The 20,053-nt window shown below is 41.3% G+C and overlaps 1 protein-coding gene across 5 annotated transcripts in view; it reads left to right on the top strand.

Annotated features, from left to right (window-relative positions):
* Positions 1-225: 225 nt before the first annotated feature.
* Positions 226-20,053, top strand: part of mast2 (microtubule associated serine/threonine kinase 2) — a 223,635-nt gene continuing 203,807 nt past the window's right edge. For 4 of the 5 annotated variants that reach the window (XM_078169046.1, XM_033621679.2, XM_033621678.2 and 1 more), the window contains exon 1: positions 226-694. In XM_078169046.1, the coding sequence (XP_078025172.1) occupies positions 614-694 (81 nt within the window). In that variant the 5' untranslated portion in view covers positions 226-613. The remainder of the gene's footprint in view (positions 695-20,053) is intronic. The other variant, XM_033621677.2, reaches the window with a different exon arrangement.

Below are 20,053 nucleotides of genomic sequence, written 5' to 3'. Positions count from 1 at the left end.
ACCTGTCATGGGTGTCACGGTGTTTCTGTGCAGGTAAACGTTAGCAGGCAGACTGGCTAGCCGCTCGGCTAGTCACGCAGCAGGAAGCTAGCTTAGCATCAACCGCCACTCACTAACTGGTGAAGAAGTTGGGTTGAATGAACTGTTGCCAGAGACAGCAGCCCAGCATGGATAATTTTCACCCCGCATATGATCAACTGTCTTTGTGAACGACCGTTAACCGCCTTTTTTTTTCTTCGGGGAGAAACGAGTGGCTGCTGGTACTGCAAGATTGATTGACAGCTTGTCACAACGGATTTTCCAGATGTGCAGTCTGCACGAAAAGTGTAGCTAGGCTCTTAAGTTAGCTAGCCACAGGCTGGCTACCGACCAGGAATGGCCGGCTGGCTGGAGCAAACTCTTGAGTGGACTCTTAACTCAACAAACTGCATTAACAAGCGATGAATTTAATTTTGGCAGCGAGGTGTCACTGAAGTCGACACCAGCCGAGCTGACACGTTGCTAGCCAGCCGACTGACGTTACCGAGAGGATTCAGCCACACAACAACAAACCAGGCTGTCAACCGGGCCAACCCCCCAACACACAAGGCGTGTTTTAACAGTGAGGTGAAAGATGAAGAAGACAGAGAATAAAAACAAGAGGAAACTGTGTAACATGGAGCACCAGGAGAGCGGGGGAGCAGAGAAAGATGCGGTGAGTAGTGAAGTCTTTCACGCGCTGTGTCACTGTGTTACCAGCGCACGCACTAGGCATCAAACACAACACACAGTATGCTATATAAACTGTGCACTATATACATAACTTCATTGAGAAATACATGAATGAATGTTGGTTTGAGCTCAGTCAAAATGCCCTCCTTTGCAATTTGGCACAGCCTGCACATCTGCTCGGAGGACCATACAGTTTTTTTTTAATTCACATTTTGTTCCATTTATATGTGTGTGTTTTATTACACTAATGCATGGCAGTTGTCAGGGCAAAAAGAAAGCGTGGGCCTCTATCTGATATCGAACAATATCAGGATTGGTATCATCCAATTCACATACCATAATAAGAATTGCATATGATTTACACCTATTTGCACAGCAATAAATTATAGGAGTGTGTTAATTACATTACAGGTTGTTACAGTATATTGAAGTAATGCATACCTTAAAGGATTAATAATTAATTATTTGGTACTACTACTTTTATTGAGTAAAGCTGATAAGTGATTGCTAGGTGTCCTCCTCACCAAGAGTATATGTAAAGTTTACCTGATATCAGACATCACTCAGTAAGATGTGTTAGAGTGTCACAGGGGATTCTCCCTCCACCTTTCTCTGTGCCTGCAGCTCTGCTTGCTTTTACTTGAGGTATTAACACTGCAATGGGCAGACTTAAAATATCACAGTTGGCATCAGGAATCAGTCACTGTGTACATTGAGTGCTGTGGCCATGTGTATGAATGTATATGAAAGTGTGCATCTGTTGGGTTGCTAGGTGAAGCAAATGCAAAGCAGGGCACTGGGGGAAGGTTTAAAGTGCACTATGACAGCTAATCTCTGCTTTGACAGTGAGCAAAGATGATGCGTTTGTCATGACTTAGCACTTAGCGGAAGAAGGAGGGAGCCTTCATCTGGTATCAGTCTTCCCCCTGTGAAAATGTATTAAATTAGAATTGAAATAAAATAAGGATTAAATATTTTGAGAGGCACATCAGGTATAGCAGTATCAACACTTTTAGCATTGGCCCATCCACTCCCATCAGCAGTGTTTCTGCACTGCTTGTTTGTTGAATGTGTGGTTACTGTAGGCTGTGTGAATCTGGGATGGCTCATTAATAAGTTTCATATGATGATCATATGCAGATATACAGCTTATGCAGCCGTATGCACAATGGCTCCACTGATAAGTACAACATCTTCCTTGAAAATAAACTGGAACTGTTGGCAATTAAAATAGTTGGATATCTTGTAAAATTTCATCAGGACTTGGAGTGAGAAGTGGCAAGAAACAAGTTGTTAGTTTTTGTTGCTTCATCCAGGATTTTTTTTCTGGACCTGGTTCATTCACTCATTCGTTTTTATTATGGTATGAGTCTTGCTGCAAGTTGATTTTTATGCTGGACTGAAAGGACGGAATCAATGGCTGCTTGTGCAAAACACTTTTCAGGAATGTCAAACACCACAGCAGATGAGCAGCATTAAAAGGCCAACATTATATTTGACAGAAATTCTTAAATTTGATTAAAATATTAAGATATTATAAATCCTAGTTTGCAATAAACATGAACATTGAACAAGAGCTGCTTCCAAAGATGAAGTCATCATCGCTGTAGCTCATAATTTCACATTTCTGGATGAAGTCATGTTCCTCAGTCTCAGTACGTTTGATATGACTGACTCTGTCATGCGACATTACTTCACCACCCAACCATTTGGGATATTATGGGAATAATTAGGTAAATACTTGTACATTTAATAAGATTTGCCCTCAGCGGTCAGGTTTTCTAACATATCCCACTTATTTTGGTATCAGCACTTTGTGAAATGTACATTTGTTAGCCAGGTTTGAGTCAGGGGAGGGAGGTGTTGAGTTTGAGGGAGTGTGCTCTATGGGATCATGGGAAGTCACACAGATGGTTTTAAGCTGTTGCTGTTTTATGTGTTTTTGTTTGAAACATTATGAAATGGAGGACCAGACAGGGCGTTTTTAGCCAGTGTAACTTATCTACCTATTGCTTCCACTTAGGAATGCTGGGTAATGAATCATGTCCCTTTGTGGTGCTGTGATACTTCCAGGGGGATGTCTGCTTGGGTTTTGCAGTGAATTTGTCCAACTGAGTTTTTTTTTGCAAATTATGTAACAAGAGAATTAAGATTACAGCTAACATTTATTTCTATTATTGATTAATATATTGAAGAAAGGAATTGTCCTCAAGGGTCTTGCTTTGTCCAGTCAAAGATGAAAACAGAGAAAAGCAGCAAATCCTCCCAGTTTAGAAGCTGGAACCAGAGAAAGATTGGCATTTTTGTTGATGACTTTACCAATTAATCAGCTAGAAGGATTTTACTTTTCCATTGACTAATTGTTTTGGCATTAAACAGGACATTGATTTAAAACAAATGTTCTCAGTGTAGCAGGTATTGTAAGCCAGGCACTAGCATCCCATATGCATATTTGATAAGAGAACAGCCAGTTACTTCCTTAAAAACAGACCCTGGATAAACTTCTGCTCTTTAACTTGACTTTAATTGCAGTGACATTATTACCATGTTCTGACCTGAAGGCAGGCACACCATGACATTTGACTCGACTAACTCGCACAGTTCGTTGTGTAGGATTGCTGGCTTGTGTATAGATACAAAGAGCAGCTGTGATCAAGACCTGTCCTCTGGCATCTCCTCAGGTTCTGCTGCAGACCGTTAGTGTCAACATGAAGAGCAGGTTTTAGCTGGTTACAGTTACAGCGTTGGGAAATTAATGATGTCATTGTCATTTCCTAACACAAGTGTGTCTTTGTGTTAATATGTTGCCAGGGATAGAGCCCAAACACACACACACACACACACACACACACACACACACGCAACATCCTGTGCAATCAAAGAATCTGTCAGCTGTTTCTGTCCAGGGACCCTTTGTTTCCCACAGTCAAAGAAGCTTTTCATGTAAACTGTTTACACTGGTCTGATTGAAATGACCAGTAGAGGTATGTAAGAGGTAGTCATAATTTGTAACAGCGACAGAAATCAGTCAACTGGATTAAAATCTCATCCAGGGTTCTTATGTATTCTGGAAAGAATAAAAAAACAAACCCAAAACATATATAATTATTATGATAATTATGCATTTTGGCAATAACAAATATTTATTCAAAAATGTATGTATGTAAAAAAAAAAAAAAAGAAGTACAAATAAATAGAATAAATATTTTTGAAGTGTGACATTGATGGATTTATCCAAAAACTACAAAAATAAACGTGTCAAAAATTGATTGGTTTTTCCATATAATTTTTTCAATTACAAAAAAAGGATGCATAAAAAAAAAAAAATTCATTGAATAGAATTCTTAGCCTAAAGATTTACCCAAAGTTGTTGAAATAAATCATTTTTTTGCAATAAAATTTAACATTCTGCTGCCTTATATCTGCCATTTTTCAGCCCAGATGTTTGGTCACAATAGCCTGGCCAGTCCCTCCAGGACTTTGCAATGTTGTGATAGTAACACTTAATACTAATTCAGCCAGTCCCCTTGATTTCTGCACGCACGACCTTGCAATTTTGTCTAACCACAGCAACTTTTCCACAAATTTGACCATTTCAAATGAGCAAAATCTCATTTCATTGTAGAGCTGCGCACAACCTCTTCATTCACTCAGCACCTCCTTGCCCTGCTCTCTCTCTCTGTTTCTCTGTTTATCATGAGAACTGGGACAGAGTCACATACAGTGACAGGGGTAACTGTTAGCAGTGCATGGCTAATGCTACCCAGCTGTTAATAAGGAATTTCATGAGTGAGTCGAGCCATTTTGGTGTTGGTGTTTTGCATAGTGAGGACACTTATCATTTCAAACTCACTACAGAATTTAACAAACCACTTCAAAACACTGGACACAAAATATTATATTAAGTAACTGTTGGAGCTTTTCAATTTTACAAATTATAAAGTGTCACAACTGCTGTCAAGCAGTCTGAGGCACACCAAGCTCTCCCTCACCTGATGCTGAAGCTGACGGGGGTCAGGAAACCAGGGTCTCTCCCTTACATCATCACAAATAGATCCTAAGTCTGTGGGAAACACTGGATGCTTGTAATGATAGGCTCTAAACCTGAGACAGCATTGTAACTATTTTTGCAATTTCAGTGCAAAAAACACCTAAAAATAGAACAACATGCATCACATTTTTTCGGAAAGACTCCCGTGTAATCAGGCATTTTAAACCGCAACCACCAATAAACAGCCAGTACATTCTTGGAGTGAATACTTAGTTCTGGTTCACACAACCCAGGAAATAATGGACTTGGTGTCCTGTACCTTAACATGAGAGTAAATGTGAAATAATGTGTTCTCTTGGAAACTGTATTTCTCTTTTACTGAGAACAAACAGCCAGTTGCTGAATTTAGTGATTTGAACAGGGAGCTTTCCATAACTGTCTAAAACCAACTCTCCACTAAGCTGCAAAGAACTTGATAACTCTTGAGGAGAACGCTTCTCCTCCACCTGAAAGTTGCAGTTACTTGTTAAATATATCTCATCCTCCCTTCATTGGGCCTTTCACAAGTTCCTGCCCTGATTGGTTGATAGAGAAGGACGTTCTCAGTCTGGTATTTCTCCATGGTCCTGACCCATCCCTGTTTTACTGGTCACGTGTTCTGTGACATGGTTAAACGGGAGCAGTAAAGCAATGCAGTCCGCTTAACACAATAAACACTGTTGGACAATGTTCCTGCAGTGGCCCGACTGGCATTTACTGCAGCTGTGTGAACAAAAACCCTGCTTCCTATTCCTTATTGTTTACTTCAGCTCTGAAGGTTTGCTATGTTATATTCACGTCATACTCATTAAACGGTGGATTCAGTACACGCTCCTATTAAGTTTGGCAAATAATTGACTAATATTGCTTATATCCATTTGTATCTTCCTTCTTTTTGCTTCAGTCACTGTATTCTTGTGTTTTCTCTTTTGACTTTTTATGCTTACTTGGTCTTCCCTTGTGTCTACCCTTTTTTCTTCCATGCTTTCTTCCTCAGTTTCCTTGAGTCCAGAGTAGCATGTTTAACCTCACCACTTTTTGAATTAGTGATTGTGGCAAACCATGAAAGGGTAAAGATGTTAATCATCAGAAATTGGCATTGAAATCAGTCAGAATCCTGGTCCTTGTAGGCTTCTTAGATCAGATGTTCCCTGATTTAAATAATGTATTTTTTCCATTAATACAATATTTTATTAACATAAATGGATTTGAAAATAACATGTTCATACTTAGTAATGTAAGTTAGGTATTAAAAAGTTCTGGAATTGGATTGGTAAAACATTTTGAGTGATACCCAGCTGTAATTTAGTTCTTAAGTTTCACCTATGATCTAAGACCTGTCGGCACTTTGGAAGAACTTTTTAAATGTTCTGTTTTGAATGTCCTCAGTTTAAATGTTCCCGTATGTGTTTCACGTTATTACCAGCTGCATATCCCTCCTCAAGTAATTGTATTTTGTCATTTTGACCAAACACATTTTCCTCCTTTCCTTTTGCTCGCGATATTTTATTAGTTGCAAGCAAACACTGAACTAATGTAATACTACCTCACACTGTTGCATGTTTTCGTGGCTTTGGCTCTGTTAGGTACACTGGTTGCGTGGCATCAATGCTGCAGCACCAGCAGGTTCAGATCTGTACTTCCAATCTTACCATGTTTATATTCTATAATATTAATTTAGGAAGTATAACTCTAATAGTGCTGTTAGCTGGAACATAAGAGCACTGGGTTCATAGAGTTGTCTAGCTTGCTCTTTGCTAAATGTGAGTGAGTAACAAGCCAAGGAAGGTGGTTCACATCCATGACAAATGAAGAGCATCCAGTGATTCCTCCCTGGAGTGTGTTGATAGGTAGAGATGGGAGGATAATCTGTTACGCTAAGGAGAGAGATGTTCTGAGTTGAAGCCCACCAACAGGATCAAGCTAATGAGGGCAGACTAGAAGTAGACTGAAACCTACAGCAGATTAACAGTGTACTGTACAGTAGAGTGTTGAAGGGGTTGGGAGAGAAGAGGGAGAGCTTTTGTGCTTAACACCCAGAGGATTTTCACTCTAAGCTATATAGTCTATAGATTTGTGCAGAACTTTACAGCAAAAGCTTGTAGGACTGTCCCGATTACCATTTTTTAACATTCGGATAATTGTATTGCGGAGTTTTGCACAGCGGCGACCGGATCTTTGCTCTCAAACCACAAAAAAATGTGATGGCACTACTCCTTCAGTACATTATTCTATGCTTTCTTTTGATTTTCACATTGGCTAGTCATCCTGTTTAATTTGCCGTTGAAACAAGTTGTAGGAAGCCTCTGCAAGTAATTGGCTGCTGGCAGACACTCTGTGCTGCAATAAAATGGTTAATCAGCAGTGCCGTGCACTGTAGACTGTTGTGTACAGCCTTTATAGACTGAGCTGAGTAGTGATGCGCGGGTCGACCCGTAACCCGCGGGACCCGCAAATGGACCTGCGGGTCGGGCAGCAGTGATTGTCTGTTAAATCAGTCTGTAAATGATATTTTGACATTATTGGCTATTACTGTCATGGCATCTGAAGTAGGGCTGGGCGGTATACCGGTTTGTACCGAAAACCGGTATTTATTTTCGTTATGATATGAATTTTTCATATACCGCAATACCGGTGAATAGCCCAAACAACATCCGGAACGTGCGCGGGGGGAAAGTGTTTCAGCGGGGACCCATTTCACCGCTGCGCACCACAGGCACGCTTGAGCGGGTGAGAGTGAGAGCATAGAAAAGTTTAGAGGCGAGAATGGCTGCTGGAGAGAGTCCTGAAAGCAAAGCAACTGTACACGATGACCCAGAAGAACTCATACCAAAAAGAGCAGTGTTTTCCCTATATGCAACTAGCAGCGGCGCACCACGGTTTACAATTCTCCTCTGCCCTCTGTATCGCGCATGGCGGAGTTTCACCCCGATGCGCACACACACACAAAGCGCACACACACACAGGTAAGCACACTAGAGCACGGCTCGGACCGCATTTTCCTGACCGAAGACGACCCGTCCCGAGTCCGAGACAATTACGGCCGGGCTCCACCGGGCATGTCAGCGGCGCGACACGTCTGCAGCGCAAGTCCCGTAGCAGCTCGCCCCCCTGTTAATCAGCGGCTCCACCGGCAACGGGAGCGGTGCGACAACCCCCGTCTGTCGCGCGACAACTCTATTTTATGCGGCTCTTCTATTTTTGTCGCGCTACACTCCCCTACGCGACCCTCCAGCAGATTAAACTACATGAAATCGTGTGCTAAACGATCACAGTGTGTTTTTAAATGAATAAACCATTATCAGAGGTGATATGTGATGATTTTTTTTCATGCATTTACCCATGTTTATCCGTGACATTGTGTAAATGTCTGTGGCGGACATTTGAAAGCGAGTAGATGACAAACAGTACAGTAAACTTGTAGATAACTCAAATATATGTAATAACTTAGGTGGAAAATGCTTTAACATTTCATGCAGCCTCTCGGCTCGGCAAATGGTAAACAACCCTGCTGGCTTCTCTACGTGTCGTCAGTGGAGCCCAAATGAATGGAGCGGAGCGTGTGTTGTGTTCAGGCGTTGTCAGGTAAATAACAAATTCCGGCACTTGAATAGGCTATAGCACAACACAGCAGCATGTCAAGTTGGCCGAACCTGAACAAAATACCGTGAAATACCGTAAAACCGATATGATTTTTTCTTAAAACCGTGATATGAAAATTTTGTCATACCGCCCAGCCCTAATCTGAAGGTACTGATGCGTTGAGCAGGTGACAGTCCGCGCCGTTTTCAAAACACACTTGTGTCACGCACTCCAAAAGAAACCTGTTGAAACTTTAAACAATAATTTATTGTACAAAACGTGGGAAACAAATGTTGACAAAAACGGTTCCATAATTCATATTAAATTCAAAATATAACGAAAAAACAGTTACAAGTTAGAGGGAATAGTGATAAAGTGGTAAAACTTGGCTTTGATCCACAGCCTCAGACGGATGCGCTCAAGCGTGCCGTGCGCACAAGCTCAGTTGGTAGGCTATATTTTCACATTTTTAACAATGCAATTTAAAAGTTTTGATTTTTATTGATAACCTACATTTACTAACAACAAAAAGACTACATTTAGCACCAAAAAAAATGTAAAAAAACAAATAAATAAAAAAAAAGTAAATAAAAAAATGAAAATTGAATACCAAATTTTCATAATGAATACCTACCCATAGAAATGAATATTCGAATATCCGAATATTTGGGTACAGCCCTAAAAGCTTGTATGCCTTAAGTAAAATGTTGACAGTATTTTGGATTCCCTTTATTTATAAATGAAGTATACTTTGGAAACTATATTCTGTTTTAACCTTTTTTTGGAGGAGTTGTGATGAGGAGTGTATCATTGCTGTTGGAGCTTTTACCTCAGTGAGACAAACAAAAGGAACAGGAACTGGCATCTCTTTTACTTTTCGCTGTGGATGTTCCTGTCAGAGAAACCTAAGATGGCTTTATGTTTGACAGAATGAAAAGCTACAGTGCAGGACTGTAACACTCACACCGACAGAACAGATGGCCCAGCGACTGCTCTGAACGGTGTTATCTAAACATTTCATATTTTGCACATCAGCTCTTGCATTTATTTGGCTCTGCAGTTTATGTGATCAGCATTCCCTCCCGCATTCGCTGGATTCCAGCCGGAGCTTAGAGAGGTTTTAGGTAACAGGAATGGAGGCCGTGTTATAGCAGATTTGGGTCTTGTTGTTCTGCTGTACAAAGTCACATCCTGCCCATCTGATCACCATAATAAGTCATGCTTGCTGTCATGATCGTCAAATTAGTCACAGGCTGTGTGCAACATTGTTTTTGTATCTTCCCTAAGCAATTATAGTCCAAATAGAACAGACAGGATTTGAGCCCTACATTTAATAAATGTGTTAATAAACCTTAAGATGATAGTTTTGTTAGGGATAGTTCATTTTAATACTGGAGCAGGATCAAATTTATGTACACCAATGAGATGTTGCACAGTAAGCACGGACCAGGGGACTGAACAGAATTATATATATAACTGTAATACCATTAAATTAGATGCTAAAATTCTGCCAGAAATAAATGTTACAGAGGGCGGCACGGTGGTGTGGTGGTTAGCACTGTCGCCTCACAGCAAGAGGGTTCCCGGTTCGATCCTGGGTGTGGGAGCCCTTCTGTGCGGAGTTTGCATGTTCTCCCCGTGTCAGCGTGGGTTCTCTCCGGGCACTCCGGCTTCCTCCCACAGTCCAAAGACATGCAGATTGGGGATTAGGTTAATTGATAACTCTAAACTGTCCGTAGGTGTGAATGTGAGCGTGAGTGGTTGTCTGTCTCTATGTGTCAGCCCTGCGATAGTCTGGCAACCTCTCCAGGATGTACCCTGCCTCTCGCCCGATGTCAGCTGGGATTGGCTCCAGCCCCCCCGCGACCCTCAAGAGGATGAAGCGGTTAGAAGATGAATGAATGAATGACTGAATAAATGTTACAGAGTTACTGAATTCAGGATACGTCGTTCCCTAAATCCTTGTAATGATAATCGCCTAGTTCATACTACAAAACTACATTTTTTTGATGTAGGTGGAATTTTTACATTTTAGTATTTGCTTCAGAAGCTGTCTAATAGCATGTCTGTATTCAGTGTACCTATCATTCCGTGACCCTTCATTATGCTGGTCATTATGCTTTTTTACCACACAACATGCCGGTGTTCCAGAAACAAAAGGGGCATGACGTTTAACACAGCAGTGTCTGCCTCTGGGTTGATCTTGTCCTCTGCTTGGAGGGAAAGGGGCTCCTGGACTTCATTGTCTCCCCAATTTGGAGACATTTTCAGCTGCTGTTCTTCTTTGAGTTGCTAGCTGCTTTGAAATCTCCTGTTGGTGGGTGACACACATAACATATCATCGAAACATCACACCTGTCCTATCCTAATTGCTCACACTTTTTAATGCAAATGTTGGATTGGCTGTGTTGCTATCTCCAAAAACCAGTTTGAAGGCGTAACTGAAGTCTTTACCCCCATTCCATGTTCTTGCACTTTATACAGAATGGCAAGGTGGAATATCACCACAACATTCCCGCCTTGAACAGGTAGTATAAAAGGAGCTAAAGTGTGTTCACAGATTTACTTATTTCCAACAGAAGTCTTGGCTCTTTGCTCTTTCCTGTTCATTAGGTATCTTTTAGGTAAACCATTAAACCTGCTCCCCTCCCTTGCAGTGATAAGGTAGAGTGATTTCCTTCTCCTGTCCTTTAACCAGCCGGCGATCAGTGTACAGCTGAAAAGCCATTGAGCCAGAACGACCTCGGGGACTCCTTGCTGATAGTCGTCCCAGTGCTATACAGGCCAAGAGGCTGATTGATGGAGCCCAAATGGCTAATGTGGGTGTCTAGAAGGGTGGTAATGGGGAGGCACAGATGTAGGAGGGTGAATGACATCAATTATAAAGCCTTCATTAAGCAGAATTATAACCTGGAAGGGTGCTATTCATCAATGCATATAAATGGCATTTATTACTGTGCAGCCGCTGATTTTCTTGTGGCAATCTGTGTTCAGTGATAGGGGCAGGAGAAATGAAACCACACACAAGATGACACAAAGGAGACAAGACAAAGTATGTTGTTCAAATGTGTGTTTTTGAGTTTTTCTGCTCACTTGTCCTACCTCTAACAGCCTTTAAAAAGTTTTAAATAGGAGGTCAAGAGTTTCCTACCGTTCCTACCTTTCATATCTTGCTCCATGTACTTTACAGCAGCTTTTCACACAAATGAAGCCCTGGTCTGTTAAATCCAGAAAAAGCAAGATTCAGAGCCTGGTATTTAGCTTCCAACACAACATACTTAATGAAGAAAATCCATCACTCTGCCACTGCTTAGTGCTGCATTATGCCTCTCTGTCTCAACTCTCCCTACCCCCAGTCATTGTATCTGAGTGATATACTGATTTCACACTGAGCTGAATCCCATATTACTCTGCTGTGTACTCAGAGAACCTTTACTAGATGTTCCATGTCCTCCCCCTCTCTATTGCCTTCTCTATTTTCTGCCCCTTGCTGTGCTGTGCTCATAGTCCATCATACCATCCTATTTTTCCCATACAGTGATGAAATGTAGTTGTCCATGGAGTTAAATTATCAGCCCAGCGCACAAAGTCCTTGCTTGTTTTGGATTTTTTTCAGGTGAAGCTAATGATTCTTACAAATGCCCCATAATCTAGATCTAATTCAAAACTTGGAGACAATAATGGACTCAAATGTAGCCTCAATAATTCAACAGAGATAATAATAATAATAATGATAATTGGTTGTTTAAAAAGTAGCTGGTAAAAGTTAGCAGGTAACTCAAAGAAGAAGTACAGCTGCCGAAGATGTCTGCAAACTGTGAAAACAATGAGGCGCAGGAGCTCCTTACCCTTAAATCAGAGTATGAGATCATCCGCCATATAACAGGGACGGCCATTATTGTTTATGAAGCGCTGCCAGTGTGTATGTTTTATGTCACAAGAGAGGCAGACGCTGTTGTGTAACATGTCAGGTCTGTCATGCCTCTTTTGCTTACGCGTTGCCGGCATGCTGTCTGTAATCACACACTGGAGCGGCACGATGCTGCAGTTGGTTGGTTCTGTGTAAAAATGCCAAGACAGGATGACGAAGGGACTTTGTAGTGGCACTAAAGTACAATTTTTTTTTTTAATTTAGTTCTGAATTCATGTATGAGATATTTACACAAAACTACCCAGCAGCTAAATCTTTGTGTCCATTCCAACTGTGTGTGATAGAGGTTGTTTTCCTCTGTGTTGCAGTCAGAAATGGAGCATTTAAGCAGTCAAATCCATTTTAGATTAATATCATTATGAAATCAGTGGCGAGACAACATTGTGACTTTGTCATCATTTCTCAACCTACCTGGTCCACATCATATTTTGTCAGACTAACACCAAAGACTGAGGTCACAGTAACTACAAAAGCTGTCAGATAAAGGCGAATGACAGGAAGAGGAAACTCACATACAGGTCAAGATTTCTTCCTGGAAGGATAAATTTCCCTTCAATGAACATGATGACACATATAAAGTTGGGTGATATGAAAGTATTTAATGGTCCCCTCCTCCTGTTCATGAACAAAACTTCTGTAACTCTTTATTTGTAGCTAAATAATGGTGGTATGTAGAGTTTGAAAGCTGAGATTAAAGCAGCTGCGCGGAACTTTTCGTTTTCATTGATTATAGCGCCCCTTTGGTCGAAGCGGTATGACACCCTCAGCCTGGTGTCGTAAAATTCAGACTGCAGCCGGCAATTACCGCATGCATTTGTTTTGGAGAGCGAGAGGATTAACTAACGTCAGGTCAGTCCAAGTAATTAGTGGAAACAGCAAAATTACTCAGTAAATTCTCCTGTCGTGTTTCTGTTTTGATCTAATCTAATCTGTTGTGTATTTTGAGCTACTAAGGCTACCGTAGTAGTGTGAGCCTCAACTTATTCTGGGTAATGTAGTAACTGTTGTTGTGCTACTGGAAACAATGAGAAGCAGCTGTGTACGTTCGGTGTAAGGAGGAATAAACAGTTAATAAGTCATCTGCTGAGTCCGCATTATTATGTGAAAAGAATACTCCGACGCTAGGTCACTCGGTAAAAGCAAACAAAGAGACGGCACGGACGATATTACTCACCCAACTGAAAGCTGTCCATCAGCTCCTGCAGGCCTGGGGCGTTTTTTCCAGTTCATCTTAGGAACATGAAAAAAAGTTTCAGTCACGCCAGGATTAGTGATTGCTGCAAAGTTTTCATTCCTTGTGATGCACTCTCTGCGGTGGTTTTCCTCCTGATGATATATCTCCCCAACAATGGTAGCACCGAGTCCCATTCTGTGCAGCAAAATGGAAGCGGAGGATTCAGCCTCTCCTCGCCTGCTCAGCATGCAACACGTGGAGTTCCTCATCTGTGTACTCCGGCTCAAACAGGTATGGCTGTGGATCTATGTCCGCTACAAGAAACTCTTCAAAATCGCGTTCAAAGTCGTCCATTGCAGCTACTAAAATCCGGAGATATTGCTAGGCTAAATAAACAGCTGAGCTTTGTTTACAAGCTACGTCTGTGCCTGCTCACCAGTGTATCCCTCCGCGGATCACAGCGCAGGACGTACTGACCCCCTATAAGCGCAATGCTAAACGCTGAGGCCCAGCCACTGGACATACAGACACAAAAAAGATATCGATCATGTTGTCTCGATATGAAAATGATAGAGAAAGGGCATAACTCCCAAATCGTCGGAGTATTCTTTTATGTGAAGATACACAGTGAAGACATAACATAATCCTAACACAGCAAAGCTGTTACCTGCAGCCTTCGCTTGCAAAGCTAACGCTACTAACGTTAGGTCAGTCCAAGTAATTAGTGGAAACATGCTAACATGCTAACATGCTAACCTTACACACAAATTAGTAGTAAAGTAAGACCTGATCATAAATGTTCTGGTGTAGCTCTGAATTTCTTATAAACTGAGGACAACTGCCTGCTGTATATTTGTGTTCATGGTCACAGTCACAGATAATTTTAGATGATGCTCCTTCGTTATCCGCCATGACATCAAAAGTACAACCAAGTCCTCATAGATACATCTCTGGTAAAACTGTTAGGTGTTATGTGTTCAGCAATGTCCGTTGCGTACTGCTTATTCGAAGAACACTGTAAACACGGCTCCTTCTTCTGTGGTTTAATCGCTGCGGGCCGCTGCGGGCGAGCAGAATCACTTCCGCCTCGGGTGCTGTATTCTGGTTTGCTGACTTCCGCTGTGTGTCCGACCCGAGTGAGGCTACGCTAAATAGCCATATAGAGAAAGGCTTTTTTGTCGCTGTTGGGTTCAAATAAATATATGGATCTTCAAGGGGGGGTGATACGAACTAGGGACAGTTTTATTAATGGTAAAAAGTTCCGCACAGCTGCTTTAAACTAATAAATATGAAACTGTCCATGACTCAGTAAATTGTACGACCTGATAGCTTGATGTTATGTTGAACCCTGGTGTCAGTGTCTGCATGTCTCTGTTCTCTTCTCACTCTGTTGAAAAGTTGAACACCGGAGGCAGTCATTTGTTTATTGTGTCTTCTAAGGCTAGTTTGTTGGTGTGTTAGTGAATCAAGAAAGTCAGATCAGTTATCTGCTTGTGCATATTTAACACAGTGTCTGTGTGCTGGTTTATCTAGTCTCTCTGTAGGTGATTAGTCATGTTTAAGCTCACAGTGTGGATCAATGAGTGCATAGTCAAGGCAGAAGGAGGGAAGCTGGAATGTTACAAGCAGAAACCTGCAGGGTTGACACTCGCTGCTGCTGCTGCTGTTTAAATGAAAAACACACACCCTACAAATCACCATGGACCTGAAACATATGGCTACAACCAATGCTCATTTCATTAGCAGTCAATCTTTAACAGTTGTTTTGATAAATTCAAGATAATGTACTTTTGTACAGCACTAATTCTACCGGTACAACATTGTCATGACAAATTGTCACTATGCTGCTCAGAGCTCCTCGTTTCTGAGAAGAAATACTGTCCTCTTTCACTTATTATTTCCAATTGCTTCTACCTTGCTGTTTTTTTTGGATCAGTGTCAAGCTACTGTGATTGAAACTCTACATGTCCTGCAGACTAATTACATTTGAGGGTACCACACCTCTAAAAGGTATAATCCCTCCCTTTCCTGTCAGGCATTTAATGTGAAACATTTCATTGACAGTAACATTAAAAAACATTAAAAAAAAAAAAGATTGGCAAAATAGAGGCAATTGGTGTGAATTAGTGACTGAAGAAACTGTTTCTGTTGTTGAACTCATAGAATTGATACTGTGACAATGTATCTTATACCAATTTACCATGTGACGTACAATGGCATGCACATTTTCACCCCACCCTCTATTTTTCATTGTGATAGGCCAAGAGCAAAACAACACAATGTGATCAAAAGCCCTAGAACAGCTACTACATGGACATTAAAGTGAGATTGTTTTGTCATCTGTGTCCAAGCACAAAAATTAAGTTGTAAGCTCAACTTTGAATGTTTGAGGCGATGGTTAAGGGAGGAAAAGTAAGATAAAAACCAGACCACCTGATCAGAAAATGAGGCCAACATTACCAGGGTGCTTGAGGTGTTAGTGACCAGAGCACAGATGGTGGATCAATTATGATGTTAAATTTAGCAGCTAAAAAAAAATTATATCCAACAAGCACAACCAGAGGTATAGTAAGACTAAATCTCCCACCCAAGGTTAAATAATAATTTAGTAGATGAAGATGGTCATAAATGAATTAAACAAATTTAGTCATGAAAAGATTCAGATTGCTTTCACAGCTAACGTTAGTGAGGATTCCAATTTGCGTGATAGGTTGTATTTGATTCATGTGTGGTTCTGCAAATATTCATGTGAATTCAGGACTTAAGTATTTCAATTTCAAGAGTGGAGGAAGCTTCAAGTGAATTATATGTAAATTTTAACATATGTAAAACTCATCTTTTGACCTAATAATCCTTTGTTACTCCATCTGCATATCAAGTGACCAAATGTCGGGTCCTGACCCCAAGGCTGAGAAACTCTTTGAACAGAAACTATGAATAACTTTGCATATTATTCCTAAAGCTTGGATAGTCTTTAACCACCCCCTGACCCTGCACAGTATGCAGTGTGTGCAATAATGGTTGGGTGTGTGTCCCAAAGTACTGAATGTTCAAGTCAGAATTATTCAATAGGAAGCACATTTTTGCAAAGTGCATGTAAAGACAAAAAGATTGTGGAAAAAAATATTTTTAAGCAATAGTCCCAACAGATTTTATAACCTTGATTCCTCTTCTGATACATGTGACTGATTTAATCCATTGCTGACAAAGCCATTTTAGCCCCGCTCAGCCCCACTCAGCAAGGGCTTTAAAGGTAAAAGAAACAAACTCATGAAATCCATCACCAGCCACTTTCACTACTTCTCTCAGTCAGGGAAATGAGGTCGACCAATCAGCTGCCCGCTCACTGAGCGAGTGCAAGCTGCTCAGTGTTTGGCAGGTGTTTGTTGCTTGCCTGACTTCCTTCACTGAGTGCTTTTAGGTGCTGGTCTGAGGCCAGATCCTCCTTTTCGTGATACCAGTTTCATGTCAAAGTGATCTCACTGTTTACACACACAGGCTCTGTCAATACATGTTTCATGAGTTGTGTGTTTGAGTGGGTGTGACAGTTTGATGTACAAGCTTTAGTGTAAATCAAACAACACGTGTGAGCCGTCTTGTGTGTGTGTGTGTGTGTGTGTGTGTGTGTGTGTGTGTGTGTGTGTGTGTGTGTGTGTGTGTGTGTGTGTGTGGTGTTTGTGGAAGTCACAGTGGCCGTCCCTCCCTGTCCTGATTGGGGGTTATTAACCTTTGGGCTGTGGCCAGTAAAAGAGCTTCCAACAAAACATCCTGCTTCCTCCAGCTCAGTAGCTAACTATAGGAGCACAAACACACCACCGAAACAATCACAAAACATGGACGCTTATCCACCTAAATCCCCTTAGAACACGCCACCTAGTTCCTTTGATTGCTTATATATTTCTCACACTGCCCAATCTAGTAGTGCCATCCCAACTCAACCCTGCAAAACCACTGTACCCCCTCCACCCAGGTCGCCCTGGTGAAACCCCCTTTAGCATTTTTAGCTCTGTTAGCACAGTTAGCAGTGTCAGCAAGGGGAGTAAAGTTAACATTGTTAACAATATGAAAGGGGTTCTGCGGCCTAAAATGTACAGCTTACTCACTGGGGCTATATGGGGGAGACTGGAGGGTGAATCCATGTTTCCGCAGCAATGCTGTCCTGCCACCATGATGGCTTTACCAGCAGTAATGGCCAAATGAGTGTCGCCACTAGCTAGTATCCACCTGACCTGGGTGGTGTGCAGTGCATAGCAGCCAAGGCTAATGTTAGCTAACAAATGGAGAACAGAGGGATGGCAGTGGGCACTTACTTACTTACTTTTTTCCTTACGTTGTGTTCACACTCGGTGCGTATAAAACAATTTGTGGGAGTGAATTTCGTGTAAAGTCAATGTAAAAACGTGATTAGACACAAATTCCTGTTGGGTGGTGTGATGGACGCAATGTACGCCATGCAAGTGGTGCAAAAGTCATGAATGAAGCAGTGCGAATGAAGTGAGTAGCGCGATTTTGCGTCATACATGTATTTGCAAGAGTTGAAAAATCTGATCTTCAGCAACCAATTCACAAGGACTTACTGCCTGAAGTTATTTCACTGATTCAGCAATTTCATGTGCAACACAAAATACAACACAAAATATTCTAGTGTTCAAACGTGAGTAACGCGACGTGAAAATTCACATTGTGTTCAGTGTCAACACAACATTAGACATCTACAGTGGTGGAAAAAAGTTTTCGGACATGCATTTTCCCATGCATTTGTGAAATATTGCATTAAGAATCACTCTTCAAGTGCAATTTCTTTTAGTACAGTCACAGCCAAAATACTAAATAAATCCTAAAAAAGCCATTAAAAACTTAAAATTGATTGGTTCCATAAAAATACATAAGAAATTTTGAGTATTGGGTCATTTTGGTACCAGTGATGAAGGTCGTTCTTTTTATTAAAAGGCACAATTTTTGTTGCCAAGCTTCGTGTCTACATAAAGCCAGCACATTTGAAAGTTCTTCAGACACAAAAATGGCTAAAACAAGGAACCTAAGGCAGGAAACACGCCTGAAGATAAAGATTCTCAGCCAGGAAGGGTACAGCTGCCGCCAGATAGCCAGGAAGTGCAGATGCAGTCCTTCAGCAGTTGGATACACTCTGCAGAAATACAGATGAACCAACAGCTTGGAAGACAAACCAAGATCTGGGCGTCCAAGGGTTTCTTCAGCAAGAAATGACCGCATCCTGATCCGCATGTGCAGCAAAACCGCCGAATGACATCACAGGAGCTTCAGCAGCAGTGGTCAAACCAAACTGGTGTCCAGTGTTCCACCCACACTGTACGTGGCCGACTTTTAGATCATGGCTTAAGGTCCTACAAGGCTATCAAGAGGCCCCTGATCAATGAGAGACAGAGGTTAGCCCGGCGTCGTTGGGTCCAGGCACACAAGAACTGGACAGCCAGGAATTGGAGGAAGATTTTGTGGTCAGATGAGTCCAGTTTCCAGCTTTATCTTCCTCCTACTAATGTGAGGGTACGCAGAAGGCCAGGCGAAGCATTATCTCCAGCATGTACAGTACCTACTGTCAAGCATGGTGGAGGCAGTATCATGGTTTGGGGATGCATGAGTGCTGCTGGTGTTGGTCATCTCACTGTCTGTGATGGCACATTGAACTCTACCAAGTATTGTACCATTCTCGAAACCCACATGATCCCTTCTGCGCGTGCACTGTTCCGTCGAGGTAAAAACTGGATGTTTCAACAAGATAATGCCCCTTGCCACACATCCAAGGCCAGTAGAACTTGGCTGCAGGAGCACAGTATCCAGGTCTTAGAGTGGCCAGCTCAATCCCCGGACCTGAGCCCCATTGAAAATCTGGTGGATTATCAAAAGGTCTGTTTCAAAGCATAAACCAAAGAATTTAGAAGAATTAAAAGCAGTAATTCAAGAAGAATGGGACAAGATTACCCCTCAACAGTGTGAAAGGCTCGTGGGGAACATGCCAGCCAGGATTAGAGCGCTACTACGTGCCAATGGCAGGACTACTAAATATTAATTTGATGATGTGATGGTTTATTTATTTTTTGTTCAGTTTTGAACACATTCTCTGTTATTTGTTGACTTTGATACCGACAATGTTGAGAACTGACATATTGAAACAGTCAAGAATTTAGTTTTGTTAGTTTTTCTAAAATAAAATATAATTTGTATTTGTTTGTATCTGTCTAATGCAGCCACACCTTTTGAAACACAAAAAAGATTTTTCCACAAATATTTCATGATAATATTTGAGATTGTGTAAAATTTTAAGGGTGTCCGAAAACTTTTTTCAACCACTGTATATCACAAAACATTAAACCCCGACCCCCACCTCTAAATGGATTGTGCTTTGACATGCGGTGCCAAAGCTCACCAAGGATAGTCCCGGATAGTCACCAGTTAAAGGGTGTCTGGCTATCAAAAGCAAAATTGATTGAAACTGACATCCCTAATGTGAGTATCATTGCTGAACTGCAGTTTAAACATCAGAACAATTCTATCATGAAGCGCATGTTTTGAAACACTTGTTGAAATAACCATCACAGTATGAAAAAATTGATCAAATGTATCATGCAGCTATAATGTCCAACTTTTA

Source organism: Epinephelus lanceolatus, chromosome 6, assembly GCF_041903045.1.
Source record: "Epinephelus lanceolatus isolate andai-2023 chromosome 6, ASM4190304v1, whole genome shotgun sequence".
NCBI lineage: Eukaryota > Metazoa > Chordata > Actinopteri > Perciformes > Serranidae > Epinephelus > Epinephelus lanceolatus.
This window is presented reverse-complemented; position numbering and strand designations above follow the sequence as displayed.